The sequence below is a fragment of the Tigriopus californicus genome, chromosome 5 (genome assembly GCF_007210705.1).
Source record: "Tigriopus californicus strain San Diego chromosome 5, Tcal_SD_v2.1, whole genome shotgun sequence".
In the NCBI taxonomy this organism is placed as follows: domain Eukaryota; kingdom Metazoa; phylum Arthropoda; class Copepoda; order Harpacticoida; family Harpacticidae; genus Tigriopus; species Tigriopus californicus.
This window is the reverse complement of record NC_081444.1, coordinates 9,017,510-9,035,049: the sequence shown is the minus strand read 5'-3', so window position 1 is coordinate 9,035,049 and position 17,540 is coordinate 9,017,510. Positions and strand designations below refer to the sequence as shown.

Genomic DNA, 17,540 nt, shown 5'->3' with positions numbered 1-17,540 from the left:
TTATCTCTTGGATTTTCTTATTGCAACTTGCTATCTACTGTAAAAACATACTGTAAAACTTACCCATTAAAAATCATTCATTTCCCTGCACGATAATGATGTGATTTTTTGGCATTAGTCAGACTGAGAGAAAACATGTCTCTTTCAGGGGAGAAGCTATGTGAAATTTGCCCAAGGCAACATTCTAACCCACTCTACAGTACATGAAAAAGTGGTATTCTTTCCCACAGAACGCTGGAGACATTTAGGGCGAAAATCACTTTTTATGCCATCAGAGCTTATTTCTTTATTGACAGGGTTAGAATTCGATTGAAGGAACAAAGCCTTTACTTTGGGCGGATGTACGGTACAGCAGAAACCAACGATTCAATTATAGTCTCTTGTCTGTTTCACCCTTGTTCTTTGCAAGCTTGCCTTTTGCTCCCGTGCGGATGTTTAGCCAAGGAGAAGTATGTCAAAAGATTAGTCCTAATAGTAGGAATAATAGGCATGTNCACATTCGTAAACACGAACAAATCCACAGCTCTTTTAGATTGCTTTCCAGAACTCAGCTATAACTACTGTACGTACACCAATAATCAAGATGGCTAAAACTAAAAGTCTCAAAACTTATTCCCTAATCAAATTTGTTGCCTAGTAGGATCTTGAGGCTCTGGACAAACATGGACAAATGATTCCAATCATGGATGTGTAGACACAGAGTTTATGGTTAATCTCTTTAGGAGAATGTTGTCACACTTTGAAATTAAAGTGCACTAGGCTGGGTGCTAAGCCACATTAAAGCCCAAGCACTCATCAGCGCAGCCTAAAAGACAAGAACCAATAATTATTAAAGAATAATCTTGCCCTACAAAAAAATCTTAACATCTGTAAATAAACATTAACTGCCATGTAACACAGATGAAGGGAAGTAAGAGTAAAAGTTAGTCGAAAATAATCATCCCAATAGTCAGCTTCATGTGTTCATGGTCATAATGCCATCACGTATAAGCACGATTACCAAGGGTAGATTTGATCAATCTGGCATCCTGAGACCTCCGAAATGGTCTCCTGAGATAATAAGTGACATGATTGGCCTCCCTGGACACACTTTGGACAGAAGAATAAAATCTTAAGGCTCTGAGCTAATCTAATATGGTTGGTTAAATTTTGCCTCTTTGACAAAGCTAAATCATTTTTGGGGCAATGCGTGAGTCCAAATCATTATCATCAATTATGCCAAAAATTAAAATAGTTCTTGAATAACAATGTGAGTTTGAGTTCCATAGAAGACAATTTCAACTGAGGATTGGCGCTTGTATCAAACGGGACGGGGTGATTCGACCTTAGCAGTCAAATTACAAAAAAATGAATGAAAACTGAATGTACTTCTTTTACGGCAACTCGGCTTGTTTTACTCATGTAATGTTTATTGACTAGAAATTGCACAGAGCAACCCAATAAAGAAACCGGCACATTCTCAATCAAATTTAAACCAGGGACTCTTGGCGTTTCTTGCGATCTCTTTCGAAAGTGATACTCGCAACACTGAGGGATGCTGGAATTTTAGTACGTTGGTCGAGATCCTTCAGATTTAACTTGAATTCACGATCTTTACTAACAGTCGAGCTGGGAACATTATAGACGTTCTTATCTGAGTTGTGATCCGAATCCGTGGATCCAGACGAGGAATTGCTGCAGTCCGTCGAGTGAGTGGCCCCGCTATCCGAGCCTGCGGGCGGTGGACCCGCTCGCCTGTTAGGACCACCCACCACAATTGTCGAGTTTCTCCACGCGTTATACGTGGGCGAATGGCCTGTACTGTTGGAAGACATCTCCAGATCATTGCTATGGATGGGAAGTCCTACAATCTGGTGTGCCGATAAATGATGGTGAGAAGACGACGACATGATTAAACTAGTAGGTGTCCCGTTGCCTCCAATAGGCGGGGCTTGTGTTGACAAGGTATGAATTGAGGTCTGATAGGGCCAAGATATGGGTCCATAATCGTCACGTGTGTCGGGTAAGGCATTTTGATTGAGAACCTTCGACGAGGACGCCGACGAGTTCCACACATCGTACGCAGATTTATCTACTACAACACTTTTGTTTAAGACAAAAGGTCCCCTTATGGAGCTCTTGCTGATTGAGGATTGGCTCTTTTTTCTCTTGTTAGTTTTGCAAACGGCCATGAGGAGAAGGAGAGTGAGAATCAAGACAAAAGCGGTGATGCCGCCAGCCATCAGATACACCATTGTCTCCTTATCAATCCAAGATGATGACGATGCCGCAATTTGACTGGACAGTCTATCTAGCTCGTGGCTGGGAGCGCTTTCATTTACCACGCGAAAGGACATCTCCATATGGGTGGTGGTAGTAATCTCTAGAACAAATGCTTGAGCCAAATTGGAGGTCAAGCTTCTTGATCCGGCGCCATCATGAGCAACAATCACGTAATAAAACACCTGATTAGCCCAAGGCACCATGACCAAGGCTTCTTGGCTTGTACCTCGACTCTCCGGGACAGGAATTGCTTGAGTTTCTACTGGAATACCCTCTTCAAATTGTGCTGCCGATGCCTTGGTTGTGTATGCTCGAATCTCATAGCGAGCAGCTTTACCATTACTCAGATCGTCACCAGGGGCGGTCCATTGGAGAATTACACCGAGCGTGTTGTTTTGATATCCTTTAACTCTGAGATCGGTGACTCTATTCGGGGGGAAATCGTCCTTTATGTGGGGAGATCCGTTGCGCACAAAATAGGAAGCACTTGTCGCTAAATGAAAGGACTCTCCAATAACGATACGTTCAAATGTGGGAGTTGGAATGGTATAATAGTTGGGTAGAGCACTACCACAACACTCGTAGTTACTTTTTCCGAAAGGTTTGGATACTCTGGCTTGTCCTGCATTGTCCGTGACGGAGACTGAAAGCTCGTAGGTCCCTGACTCTGCACTGAAGTCAGTTAAATAGCCTGAGTATATCCCATCCTTGGCAGTAATGTCAGGATATCCAAGGCCGTCATCACGGAGGTTCAAAAAAATCGCCCCCTTCGCACCAGCAACACCTGGTTTTAAGACCTCAGCCACGACTTTGGCATTTTGTATGGGTAAATTGTCTTGGGTGACCTCCGCAAAGAGTAAGACTGGATGTTCCGAAGATTGAGATAACTCATGAGACGATTTGGATGCATTTAGAAATGTAAGTCTGTCTGTCCTCGCCATTACCCAAGTTCGAATGGTAATGCCAAAGTCCTCGTTTTGATCTGGAATGGCATTGTGGTGAGAATGCTCGCCAAATACTTCAATGGAAAACTCTATCCCCTCTTGAACAGTGCGATGCATTTTGGTCGAGTAGCTCCAGATACCAGGCTCGTTGGCTCCATTCATTGAGAAATACACAATGCTATGGTCGTATTTTGGGAAGACATATTCCTTACCCGATGGACTAGTGACTTGGAACGATTCCACGTCTTCTTTGAAACTAGTGGTCAGAACAATCCATAAATTATGGTTTAGTTCGTCTTCCACTCGAAATGTTCCCTCCACAACCTGGCCACTCCATATCAATTGTCTTTCGTGGCACACATAAAGATTGGAAAGACCCACCTCATTCAGAATCGATACCAAACTTAGCGACGTGCGTTGTAGAAACCTAGATTTGTGATGAACATTGACCATATATCTTCCACCGAATTGAGTGAAATCGCTTGGTAAAAAGCCTGGGCCTCTTGATCGGGTTAACGAGGCTGATGTGATACTCTCAAAAAAGATGTGGTAGATGGGAATAACCGACAAATCGACCAATTTTCGTACACGATCCACACGTCTTTTTCGAATCTTTTGAGCGCTTGAGCCAGGAAAGGAGGATGAGCTAATTAATACCACAATGCCGTTGTTGTTATTTCTGCTGCTGCTATTGTTGTTACTTTTGCTCCTGGTGCTAGTACTTTGTGCTCTTCTATCAAGACTAGAAGAACCCAATGAATCTGTCGGGCTGGTAGTGATCAAAGGGAGAGCTAATTCCAAGGCGCAAATCATGCATCCGTTGTGATCAGGCGACAATCGATAAGGAATCCGACCAAACAGGCCCTCCTTATTACCTTGATCCACCAACGTGGGAGGGGTGTTGATTCTGGCCTCGTGATCAAACGTAATTATGCCCAGTTCAATCCCTGGTGGAAGTAGCAAGATAAACCTGAAAAGAGCGTCCCTGGTTTTGGTCCAAGTATTGGTCATTTGCTCAGATATATCTAAAACTAAGAGGATCCGTAGATTCGACGATGGCAATACCAAATGGAATCTTGGAGAATGGTATCTTGAAGACAATTGATTTAGAATGCTGTGGGTTTTCTTGAATTCTGAATCCTTCCCTTCAGTACTTGTACCATGACGCGAATGAAAGTCTTGGTGATTTGAGATGATTTCCATTGCTGATTTACCCTCGCACAAAAGATTCTGCTTAGTCGGTGCGTATCGGTCATAATTGGTGCTTGGAGCTCTGGTGTTGCATATGCCCTGAAACATGAAAGAGAAAGTCCATAGATGAGTGACCAAATTTTCAACGTGTTGTAAGATTATTACTGATGATTTGTTAAATAACACAATGTAATAAGTCAATCTACAAACATTCATTGTCAATCATTGGAGTAAAATTAGCCCTAATACGAGTAAATGCTAAACTAATCCTACCAGAAAATTTACACCCTTTCGTTTGTTCACTGTGTTTTTTTAAAAATTATTTTTGTCTTTTATGTCTATCCCTCCAATCGATGAAAAGTTAGGCTTGTGCATATAGCTAAATGCACATGCACTAAGCATAGGCAATAACCAGAGCTTAGGTAAAGAAACGACACTCTGAAATTATTTCTTTGCGTTTCACAGAGTTTCCAACTTGAGCGTAGTGGCATTTGATTGTGGAGAGTTAAGTGAGTCTTAAAGAATGCAATTTCAGGAAGTGGGTGAGCAAATGATTTGTTTTAATGAAGAAAAGTAATGCAAGAGGAATAGAATGTGGTTTTCGCGGACTTGTAACCGCTGCAAACAGGGAATCCTGTTATTGAATTGAAAGATCATACTTCCATTGTTGGCGTTTAAACTTGAAATGACATTTGGGTTACCTAAGAATTCAAGTTGGCAGAGTAGCCTAGCCCTTTTATGTAAGATTAATTTCGAGTGGTAATTAAAGAAATGTATAACGTTTGGGCTGGTTCTCAAACGATTCTTAAGTCAAACTAAAAAATGCACTCTTTGATCTTTCTACCCCTATTCAATGACTACAAAAAAATATATTTCAATTTAAGAAACAGGCCTTAAAATTGTTTTTTTTTTTGTGTGTAAATGGTAAAAATTTCGAAAGTTGATTTGCTTTTTTGAATTGATGTTTTGCCCACTTTTCTGCTCTATTCATCTTCATTTTTAGCCTAGTTTTTATGCTTTTTTTATTGGGATCGGTAGTGATATCGAAAACATAAACAACCATGATTTGCTCGAAATCGGCATGTCCTATGTAGGTATTTGTAGAAATGATGACCACAGGGTCTATTCCGCAAGCCAAAATACCTGTAGATCACTTCCGGCGTGTTTAGCTTCCCAAAGAAATTTAGTGGCCAAGAGAATCCAAATCAAGTCAAATTTGTCCGTTTCAAGTGAGGTAAATGAAACTTGTTGCCACAGGTACAATATAGCCCCATAGCTTGTCAAAAAAAAGTTTCTTCGCCCGAGGCCCATGAAATTTCTCACCCCGCTTGCCATAGACTGATTCCTTGTACGAGGTTTATTGGCACGGACAATGGTGATACCTGTGAGAGTATCTAAACTTGCCCTTAGCTATTCAACGCAGGAGCTGTTGATTTCTGTAAAAAGCCTCGTTCCTCCTTTCATATTTGCTTGAATCCAATCAGGCAGGGATTTGGTAAATTCCAGTGCTAAAGCGTTTTGTCATAAGGTCCACGTACCACAAAAATGAAACTAAAGCCATGGGGAAACTCGTAAAGTGGTATCAATGGTGTCGGTTGTGCAAGTTACCACTTATTTTACATTTAACCTACATGCTTTATAGCTAACCAAGCACTGTTCCTCATTGTTAGTTTGACTAGATTTATAGCTGCGCCCTGATCATTTGAGTATTCGCTGACCAAATGTTTTTTAGCTAAAGAAGCAATTGGCCTCCTTTTTTTGATCCAATAGTGCTCCGATGACAGTAAAGTATAAAAAGGTAAGTTGTGAAACAAATTGAGAGAGAAATCTGTAAGCTTTCCTCGTGTGCCTTGAAACAAGATCAGAAGTTTATTTTTAGTCCACTTTCTTGGAACTAACCCGCTAATATCTGTTGTGTACACGTAGCACAACTGTGCAATGTTCTCATACAGTGTGTCTGCGATTTAACGTCGTGACTCTCCAAAAGTAGCAAAAGACTTCGATTTTCAAGAACAAGCAAACTCAACTCATTCATTATGCTCATCTGAGTTTTTTTGTGGTTTCCCCTGAGCAATTTATTTCCTCTACGTGTTGCTCAGAAAGTGGATCTGTGTACCGGTTCAAAGCTTTCAATCATGACACGAGTCCAAAAAAAGGGCTCGTTGTTTTTGCAATCTCATTTTATTTATTTCCTAAATGGACTCTGGTCGAGTTGTTATTATTATTATTACTGATGCTGCTCTTGCTAGATGTTTTATTGAGAAGGAGGAATAGGAATAGGACACCTAGACACATTTCGGTTCGAGCTTTGTCCCTCAATGCCCGATCGGTTGGTTGGTTGGTTGGTTTGTTGGTTGGGTGATTTGCTTTGCCATTCAAATCATCATTGACTTGGAGTTTTCGAATGGTGGTTCTCATAGCATTTCATTAAACCTAATTATTGTGTGCGTGTATGTGTGAGCGAGAGAGAGAGTGTGTATGTGAATGAAAGGAGTTGAATAAGGGTGCCTTAGGCGGGTGGTTAGAAAGAAGAAGACGAAGAAATGGAAGAGGAAGCAGCCAGCACACTTCACATGTCCTCCTGGCACTTGTCTTGTCGGGATCGAACGGTGTGACAAGCCGACTATTGTGCCTGGATATTCTGCTGCGACCAGGGCTGTTAGAGGACTAGGTCTGAGAATGAAAATGAAAATCACCTCGAGTGATTTCTGGTTGAATGTCTTCGCCCTGGTGCCCAGCTAGATTACTTGCTTGCTTAGGTGACAGAGTTATTGCGGCATAGTGAATGCAAGAGGGCCAAAGAACGAAAGTGAAATCAGAGAACACAAACGTATCATCTCCACGCCAGGATTAACATCAAAACTTTCCGATGTGCATCTTCATTCGAGGGAATAAGGGGCAAAAAGTGTCACCACCATCACGTTGATGGCCGGCTTGCATGTTGGTCATCAAATACTTTGTCAAAGGCTAATAGCTATTGAAAAGGAGCCAATGGTGATGATGATGTTGATGATGATCAGGAGGAGGAGGAGCAGCAGAAGATGAGGCTGGCTGGTTTGCGGAAATAGATCTCAAACCCGCTGACCCCTTATTGGGATTAGTACTTCGCCCTAGCTGTGTTTGTTTGCATGCACCCATGCATGCACAATTTGACTTGAATTGTCCAGTGTCTAATGCCTTTTCTGGGGCAGACCGATTCCACATAAAACTATGGCTGACTCATGAAAGCAAATTAGACTACCCAAAAATGCAACACTGGGGTTGGTGATACATAAAAAATAACTTGTTCCGTCCAGATACATATTCCAATACTTTTCCATTAACACAGTAATACAAAAGTTTTAGCTCTATTTCTTGACAATAACTTGTTTTCTAGAAGTATACTGAAGTCTGTCACTCCAAACAGGCCATCATCCTAACGTGTTGGGAATGATTCCGATGACCTCAAGCTCACAATAGTCGATGGCATCATGAACGTGGGTTTATTCTTTTGAACCTCTATCATCACTTCGGAAGGAATAGATACCTCCTTAGTATTTCTTTAAACCTTGAAAAATGTAAACAAATCCTTTAAGGAAATATTGACATTTACCACCCCGTCTTCTGCTCGCAAATGAGAGGAATGTCTTAGCCCTACAAACGATTCTTTCAATTCTCTACGGTAAGAGATTCGATGAGTTTTCTATTTAACCCTCACTTTGGCAACGGTACCGATATAAACCAATCATCGCAAAAAATAAACTATATTGCTGACTCGATTATCCGTAGACTGGCTCTATTTAAGTCATGTCGACCTGGGAAGGGAAGGGGAAAACTGAAGAGTAAAGTAAAGATAATGAGAAATATCCATGTTTCTTATTCTTTTATGCAACTAGCCTCGGAATTCACACCCGTTGAAATCGTGAAAATCTCCAAGCGTTATTGTTGTTACAATTGTACATTTTTAAAACGCCCAGTATCATCCAAAACTGACTTTCGTCATTAAGTATCACGTTATTTTGGCCTGGCAATCTTTTCTTATTTCATTTTACAAGCATTTACGATACTTTACAATTTAATACGGAACATTTTCTCTACTTATATATGTTAGGAGAACCTTTGCAAACACCTGAACTATTTTGTATGGAAACTTCGCTAAGAATAGACTTACTGTATAATACTAATATCAATGTATAATAAGTGATGATTCCGAAGGTTTGGATGTTTCTCTTTTTCTTACCACCGACGGCAAAAAGAGCGCCATGGACCGTTTGCCTTAGTTACGGCTGCTGGGAGCGCATTTTTCCATTTTTAGCACTAACATTGTTGTGGGTTTGTCAAGTTAAATATCCCGCATGGGGTATTGGGACATTGAAGCAGGAAAAGAAGATGAGGCCACCATCAAATTTAGACAGGGCAGTCCATAGAGTACTTAATGATCTATGGGCAGTTGTACTTTTGAGGCTGAATAGTTCTTCGCTAAGGGATTAAATTTGAGTCCCAATTCATTTATCCATGAAAGCAATCAATCATCAAGCATGTTTGTCATAGTTTTACTCACTAACATGCTTAAAAATGCTTTCTAGCCGAAAAAAAGCAGTTTTTGAATTTATTTTTTATACTTAAAATTTTCTTTTCTTACAAAAGACTTTGAAACCTTAGAATATTTTTTTTGTCTAATATTGCGCTTTGTATATTGGTTTCTAGTACCTCTTCCGTATTGAAAAGTACCCCAGTGACCGACATCAGCAGACTCCTGCTACTTAAAAGAATCAATTTTAATCAGGCAAAACTCTACTCAACGCAGTAACCAGCTCTGTTGCTTTAAAGAACTTGAAATACTGATACTTGACAAGCAAGCAATTGAGAAGGTTTTGATAAAATGTGTGCCTTGGTGTTTATATTGATATGATATTAGGATCCAAAACTATGTTATTTGTGATTCAGATGATGGTTGTGGTAATAAATGGAATAGTGTGTTTCGGCCTAAACTATTCCCAGCAGCCGTAAGCAAGTAAAAAATGAAACCTTCAAAACCATCTCTAATTTGGGTTTGTAAGGTCATGATTGGCGCCTGGCCTTTTTATGGCGGGTGGGTGTCCCTTTTTGGTGCTCCTCCTTTTTTATGAGCAATTACAAGATATGAAAGAAACTTATTTGGATTTGGCGTTGGATTCCCAGCCCTACGTACTCCTCGTATCCATGAATCCACAGTGTTTCATTTTTATCCCTGTCTTCATCAGCGTCGACAACAAAACGACTTGGCGTGATCTCGAAAGTGTCGCCCTTCCCACTTTCTGTCTTCATAGGCCAGTTGGTTGTTGGGCTGGATGGGTGGTGGTGGGCGGATGATTGGCCGTTAGGCGGGCCAGAAAGGGCGGAGGTGTTTGAATATCCGTCATCAAACGTGTCACCTTGTATTTTTCTACACCTTTCAGTTCCAAACGCATGAAAATCATCCTCAGTTATGACACGACAGAGCTCTTGATGTTATTTAGACAGAAGTAGTAGCCGTTCACCCAAAGAATGTCTGACGTGGACAAAGCTCACCATACTCAACTCGTCTCGTCTCTTCTTGGTCGCCTTGATTTCTCTCCTCCCATATTTTTCTCGTCATATCAAGGTAGAATTTAGAATTCCCCTAAACCATGAGAGAGAAATACTTAGATACGCAAGAAGACGTGCTCGGAATACGACAATGACATGTACGTTCCATACCCAGTGTTGTGCAGCGCCATGCCGTGAACTGGTGTCCTTTAATCAAATAGTTGGCACACACTCACATACGAGCTAGTTCCTTTTACCCATGCGTGTGTGTGTGTGTTTATGTGTGTGTGTGTATTGTCTGACTCAGGAACTCTGTCTGTCGAAGAATGTGCATGAGCTTCGAGTTGGTAGTGGAAGTGGTGATTCTGTGAGCAACTCACTCCTTCAAACCTCCGTCAACCATTGTCAACCACAGGGAAAATTGACATTCCAACTCTCTTCGAGGGATTTCTTCGTCCATAAGATGATGACATACATGGTCGGCAAAATACTGTCAAGAATTCCTGACACACAATTTTTCGTCGTGAAATGAATTATGATAGAGCACAGAATGGCTTGTTCCTATTGTGAGTTCAGACCAGTGGTACAAATTCACTCGCTTTGACCCACTTTCCAAAAAAATACACCACAGTATTGTCATTTTCAAAAAAGACCCTCAAATGATTGTTGATAATGGCACTTTATGAGTACATAATACGTCCGCATACGAGTAATGGTGCTCGATTGGACCATTTTAAACGAAATGAAGAAAAGCATTCTGTTCTAAATTGTGGTGAGATTGTGCGGTTATCTGTTCAATTGTCATCACCTTTAAGGTTATTATTCTCTTCCCTTGGAGCATTGGTCGTCTTGTCCAAGTGTTGGTAGTTGGTACTCACTTCAAGCCCGTAGGCGGTCAAGTAATGAATCGACTACTAGAAACCGTCTATTTGAAACTAATAATGTTTGGATTGCTTTTTGAGGGAATGTCTCCAAATGTAGCATTTGGGTAGTCAGGAACCCTTGGATAGTAGTGGAAATCGTTGAAGGTATAAGGGTTAATCATAACAGTGCACTATGTATAAGAGCCTGCCCTTACTGACATCTTCAATTGGTTGTCTCCATTATTCAGACCATATAAGACCATAATTGTGCGCATGGCGAAACAAGCAGCCCTATTCTATCCCAGTGAGACAATTACATTGAGAATTTCAAGCTCCTTATGACGTCAGGCACAGACATACGAAGGCGTACCTCACTTACCCTTTCATAGGCACAGTACAGTTACGAGTATACTTTGTATTACATTGCCCACAGTTCGTGTGTTACATGTATTGCAACTACCTTGTTATTGCTGAACTTTTCTCTGTTGTTGTCGTGGTCCAACCACTAGTAGTGCTCGCTACCATTGCCGGTTTTACTAGGTACTACGAACACTTTCCGCACTGGACGTTCTTGCTCTAGATTTGGCTCCATTGAGCAATAATGAAAAGATTTCTTCTTACCATATGGTTCAATTCTGAGTTGTTAGCGACAGGACGACTTCTTTTGCGGTTCAAGAGTCGAGACTCTCCGGAATATTCGTTTTGTTGCACCGAAGTGAGATTACAAGCCTCGTTGCGAATCAAATGGCCTGCTTCTCCATGGCCGTCAGTCTCGTAGTCGGTGGTCCACTCCGGATACATGAGGTCATTGGCAAACCCAAACTCCGGAAAAACTCCATACCGATTTCGAAGCCACTCTTGAAAGATTCGTAATTCTGAAAGTGAAAATAGAGGCTAGGCATTAACCACGTCGACTGTGATTGGATGACGTTGACTTCTCGTGATTGGGATTTTGACCTAAATACCCCCAAAAGTGACATCAACTAAAGTGTGTGGTGATTGGGACAGTGAGAGAGAGAGGGGGATGCAGGGTCGGACAGCACACGAGGTAATACCATTCGAGTAGAATGTGGTCCTGACAATCTTAGATGCCAATCTTTATGCCTAAAGCATCATCGGAAGAGATCGGACGGGTCCACTTCGTTCGCTCTTTGCCTCATTGGCTAGCTCATTCACTCGTTTCCCCACCATTCACCATTGATTGACTGACTGATGGGTTCATTTTTTCGACAAATTTTCAATCTGGTTTTCATCCACCTGGCTTCTCTCTTCCACCCGCCATCGCAGCCATCCTCTTGTCAGATTAGGCTTTAAGTCTTGGGCTAAAACATTTTGACAGTCCTTCGTCGATAAAGTCATTAAGAGGCCTTCCTTATTTGGTAGTTTTGCCTCAAAATCTGATCCAACGATTGAGAGTGATGGACTCTTCCTTGTTGGGCAAAAGCTACATAATCATGTCATGCACATACAGCACCATCATAATCATGAGGTTTAAGAAACAGGAAACGCCAGCATGCTGATACTCCTGAAAAAGCCATTGCTTCATTGTTATATTTTAGGCGGCAAGTAAAATTGTCAATACTAGCAATTTTAAAGTCAATCCTTTCATCTTCCATGAAAAACAGCAAACCCAGAGCTAGTAAAATGCAGTCTTACGTAGTTCAAAGCGCTATTTCCGAAACAAAGCTGACTTACTTCGTTGACAGGTTCATTTTTCAGATGCAAGAGTCAAATTGAATGTGAATACTATAATTCCATACAATAAAGGCTTGCAAATGAGGATGGTTCCGTCCGTTCGTCAATTATAGATAGATGTCATGACCACGTTGTAAAATCTTAGAGAGCCTTCATACTTTAGAGCTGCCTTCGGCACTCTTTTCATTGTCAACAATATAGATGAAGAAGCTGGAAGTGCTGAAATAAGACGAAGGACGTTCTTACCTGTGGTCCTCGTCAAGTTTTTGACATCTGCCAATATTGTGAACGGCACTGTGACCCCCAATCCGGACTGTCCGCACGGCCCAAATTGTTTGGACCATGGCTGTTCCGGGCCAAAAATTGGATGAGGTTGATCCACCTCAAAGTCCGGATGGAATGCCTTGGACAAAACCCAGTTGGAAACGGACACACCTTCCAAGTGATGGGACACGCACTCCGAGCCTGCCCACGCAATTGGCAGAATAATGGTCACATCGTGGAAACGTCCATTAAAAAGGGTGCCCAATCGTTGAGAGGTGGAGGTCAGCAGAGTCTGTGGAGGCGGAAAAGAAGAGAGAATGAGTAAACCAAATGAGTAAAGGAAGGGATTGGCGGCCTGGATGCCTGGCGACGCCTTCAGCAATTTCCATTAGGACGAGAAGAATCTTCATTGGGCGATTGATAACATCTGTTTTCACGGCGACCGCCATTTCTACCTAGTATACCAAGTACGCATACGAGCCACCTAAAGGAACTTAAGTGCGCTGAGGCCTACGGCAAGGCTTTGATGAACACGTACAAACTCATCATCACATCCTGGATCAGTTCGTCCAAAGATGAGTGAGTCCAAGGATGACTTCATAACAACATCATAACAAATTTTCTCCTCGGTCATTCATTCGTTCGTTCGTTCGTTCATCAGCCCACAGCTCCAGGACGCCTTTGTCCAGTATAACCCGCGTCGTCCCAGTTATTCTAAAGGTGTAATTGATTTTCATATTAACTACTTTCGTTTTGAGCAACGAGCAAGCCCAACGTCCAAACAAACTCCAATGCGAAGAAGAAGAAAAAGATGACAACACAAATCGACGACAGCGACGACCAAGACGAGGAGGACGAAGACTGGAAGGACGAAGGCTAGGAGGAAAGGGGCAAAGACGAGGAGAAAGCCCAGTCTTAGCCGTCATCATCATCTTCATCATTGTCGTCGATGCTCGTGCTTTTCCTCCTCATCTCTTTGGCCTCTTCACGCCTCTATCTAGCGAGTAAGCATCCTACAGCGTTTTGCACACTTGAGAGTCCCTCCCGCTGAGAGGTCTTAAACTCAATGATTAATTGTCCTTTTGAGTGAATGGATTTATTTGCTGAAAGATTCATTCAATTCCAAGCTTCAAAGCAACTCAATGCATCTTCCTGTGTCAAGTCCGTGCGCCAAGATGAACCACGACGGGGGCAGGGGGATTTACTGCATAACAACAATCTTTGACATCAGCCAGAAAAAAAAAAAATATTTCGGAGCACTCATCATATTTTGCAAATTCAAATTTCATACAACTACATCTTCTATTTTATAGCTAGCTTCGCTTGTTGGAAAACAAGGATGTGGGAACAATCCATTTGTTTGCTGCACCGCCAAGGTCTTGCGACACCAATCTCATTGACCCCCCTCAAGAATGAGTGGAGAAATATGATACGATGGTCAACCTCAAAGCTAGCGGCTGACTTGCCAAGCCAGAAGAACAACAAGCTGGTCAAGGAACTAACGATCTGTTAATTCCATTGATTAAACTTCAAAGAAGAGGCAGAGTATGGGCATCCTCACTAGACCTTTGCAATAGGCCAAGATGCCCTCCCCCCTCTCGAATACACACGTAACTCGACGGGAATTTTCCAGTATACGCATACTACTGAAGCGGCTCCATACTCAGGTGAAGAATGAGTCAAGTACCCACAAGAACACATTTGACTTGGCCTGAAAGCGCTAGGCAAGTGACCACTTTAGCCTTGCAGTAGTTCACGAGATTCGACGATCCCAACTAAAGACTAAAGATCCCACAGCTGCATTCCCATGATTGTTTCCATTTTACAATGAAACAAGATGTCATGAGGCCTGTCGGCTGGCTACGCTGGGGAGTACCCAATTAAGCGTGATGGAACCTTTAGAGCCCCTGTGACCTTAACTTTGATTTATTTAATGAAAGGATCTTTCAAGCACACAAAAAGGTCGGGCCACAGTTGGGTATGAGATGGACTGAAGAGGTCAGTTTACAAGCGCTAAAAATCATTTTTACGTCCGTCATTTCTCGTCCATATTTACCTTCAGACAACCCCATGCTTTTATCTGGCCAATCTGGTCCCGGATACCAATGGCCGGGATCGAAGAAGCACTTTATGGCACTACTATGGGCCATCTCTTGTTCGTCTTGCTTTGACGTTTGGCTTAGGGATGCCCGCTCACTCAGCTGATGAGTGAGCAGTGCTCCATGAACGGATAGATGAGGCCTCAGCCACCACTGAGATTAAGAGGGTCTTCTTCTTTTCAGCTTCACGTGGAATTAAGCGTATCGAAATGGGTTTGAGAAGATTCGGCCCGAGAGGAGTTCGATGAAAAGCAGGGGGTGAGAAGAGAGAAGAAACCTGGGAAACATTTCTTTGGCCAAGCAAGGCTTGTCGCTTCTTGTAAGGGAAAACTTAAGGCACTGGGGGAAAACATTCATGTCGCAAAGAGTTAGGACGGTTGATGCTCATGAATGGTACACTTATTATCTGCGAATGAATGACAGAAACAAGTTTCATCGGCTATCTTCTTAAATGGTGTTAATGTCTTTAAGAGCATGGAGTCTCTCTTGAGAGCTCTCAATCTACAATTTTGTTCAATCCATGTATACGTATATTCCCGTACTATTGTACCTAGTGTACGTACAGCACAATTAAAGCTGGTTGGGTTAATTTTGATGGTCAATTTTATCAGTGCATACATATTTCTGAGTTGCTCACCGTGTTGATCTTCATCGCCACTAAAGTCATCATCTATAGCTATGTGGACACACAAACACACACACACCTACGTTCATACATGCACTGACTAGACCACTGCCTGTCCAAATGTACCACGAGGATGTCATGAATGCATTCATGTGTATTGTGTCGTACTCGTATATAGTGGATGCTCAGTGAAAAAAGGAATCATTCTGAATGGACGACGGTGATACGGCCAACTTTAACAATCTTCAAACTTGTTTTCCCATCCTCAGGAACAGTGCCTCATGTGCGGGTATCATTTCGATACGTACTGCCCTTCAAACTACGTAGACGTAGAGTAGTGCATACAATATACTTCGTAGTGAGTCGGTCCAACTCAAAGACAACGATGAGAGAAATCGACCTTTGGGTCTTGGAGCGGCAAAGTAAGCCATTATGCGATTTGGGTTTACAAACGAGAAATATCGCATTTTCTGGAGAAAAAGGGTGTACATGGGAGTAGAGGCTGTTTCTGCCGTTGGTAAGTGATTATGATTGGTTAAGGCCAATCAAAGACATTCCATAAGTCGCCTGTCTACGTGCTGCCTCCGATGGTACAACGTTGCCGCATGGAATGAGGCCTTTCGTGATGGAAGAGGCTTTTGACATAATCAAAAACCATTTATCCAGCTTTGGGAGATGTCCAGGTGAGCGAGCGAGCGAGCGTCTGAATGGAAAGAAATTGAATCGTTATTGACCGGGTCTGAGCTCCCCCATCGAGAGAGAAGAGAGCCTTCTTGCTTGCTAGTCACTGAAGAGGGTGCATTCACTCACTCACTCACTGCCTTGTTGTGGGGGATAGACATTGGGCAACAAACTATTTCCTAAACCGTCGTCAAAATGCCTCACCCTAAACACTTCTCACAGCCTTGTTGGTAGTGGCTTACACTGGATGCTCTTCGTTCTGGTGGCGATGGAAAAGCTGATTTTTGAGGGTGGATCAGCAGGAGTCGGTAAATATTATTTGATTTAGACCAATTTAGCCCACGTACCGACAGATAACCGCCATCGTTGAAACAACATCAAACAAGGGGACGACAAGGCAGGAAAGTGATGCCATAAAAAGGGCGGTCTCAAGGGTGAGCTAGGGTGTCGAGATTTTCACAGAAGTGCAAATATCCACAGAAGATGCACGCACACACACACACTCAGATGCACAGAGGAATAAACACCCTTATCTTCCCAAAAAACCTGCACAAAGTACTCAAATAATACTTGATAACAATAGGTGAAGTAATACTGGTGATTTTTTTCCTCTCCACGATTCAATGGACTAATCTACTTTTGCATACCTTAACAACTTTATCTTAGATGGTTGACTTCGGAAGGAACTATGTGAAATATATGACGACCAACGTGTCCCACGCGATCATTAACAACACAAACCTTCCACCGCCGTCTTTCTCGAGACTACATGGTCAAGGTAAAAAGGGAATGGTTATGGTTGAGATTATGCGACCATTTTATGGCACAATTCTTGAGCTAGCTTTCAAACGTTCCTTGGCCAACAGCCACCATAATTTAGCTCATTGGTTCTCACGCTACGAAAAGCGCCAAAATCTCCTCCCATTCGTTTTTATCGCCTGGGACTGAGGGCCAACAATCCTGGATGCATTCCAAGGCCAAGAAGAGCTCTATCATATTGGTAGACACGATGACAGAGTTCCGTAAATCTGCAATTGTCCTCATACAATAGGTGAGTTCACTTCATGTAGGGTACACAACGAAGAACGAAAAAAAGAGAATGGCTCGTTATTGGCAAGCGGAGGAAGGTAAGAGCAATATTATGAGATTTGCATCTTTGAAACACCATGATCGACCGTAAAGAAAAGAACCCTTGAACTTTGGCGCAAAAGACCAGTATGAGCGAAGGGAACTTCTTTCTTTTTACTTGGGCCTGACTCATGTTCAGTTTCCCGACCCTCGGCTCCGTATTGTCTTGATTTCCCGCGATGTCAAATACCTATAAGCTCGACGACGACACCAACTCTTTCTTTCCTCTGGCTAGCTCATTTTCTTTTCACTTTGGGCTATC

At 42.3% G+C, this 17,540-nt stretch overlaps 1 protein-coding gene across 1 annotated transcript in view; it reads right to left on the bottom strand.

Moving 5' to 3' along the window:
- Positions 1-1,388: 1,388 nt before the first annotated feature.
- The window catches only part of LOC131880984 (calcium-activated chloride channel regulator 1-like), a 32,286-nt gene continuing 16,134 nt past the window's right edge, over positions 1,389-17,540 (bottom strand). Inside the window, exons 2-4 of the mRNA XM_059227724.1 lie at positions 12,728-13,037; positions 11,408-11,661; positions 1,389-4,496 (exon numbers count right to left, since the gene is read on the bottom strand). Of these exons, the coding sequence (XP_059083707.1) occupies positions 1,470-4,496; positions 11,408-11,661; positions 12,728-13,037 (3,591 nt within the window). The 3' untranslated portion in view covers positions 1,389-1,469. The remainder of the gene's footprint in view (positions 4,497-11,407; positions 11,662-12,727; positions 13,038-17,540) is intronic.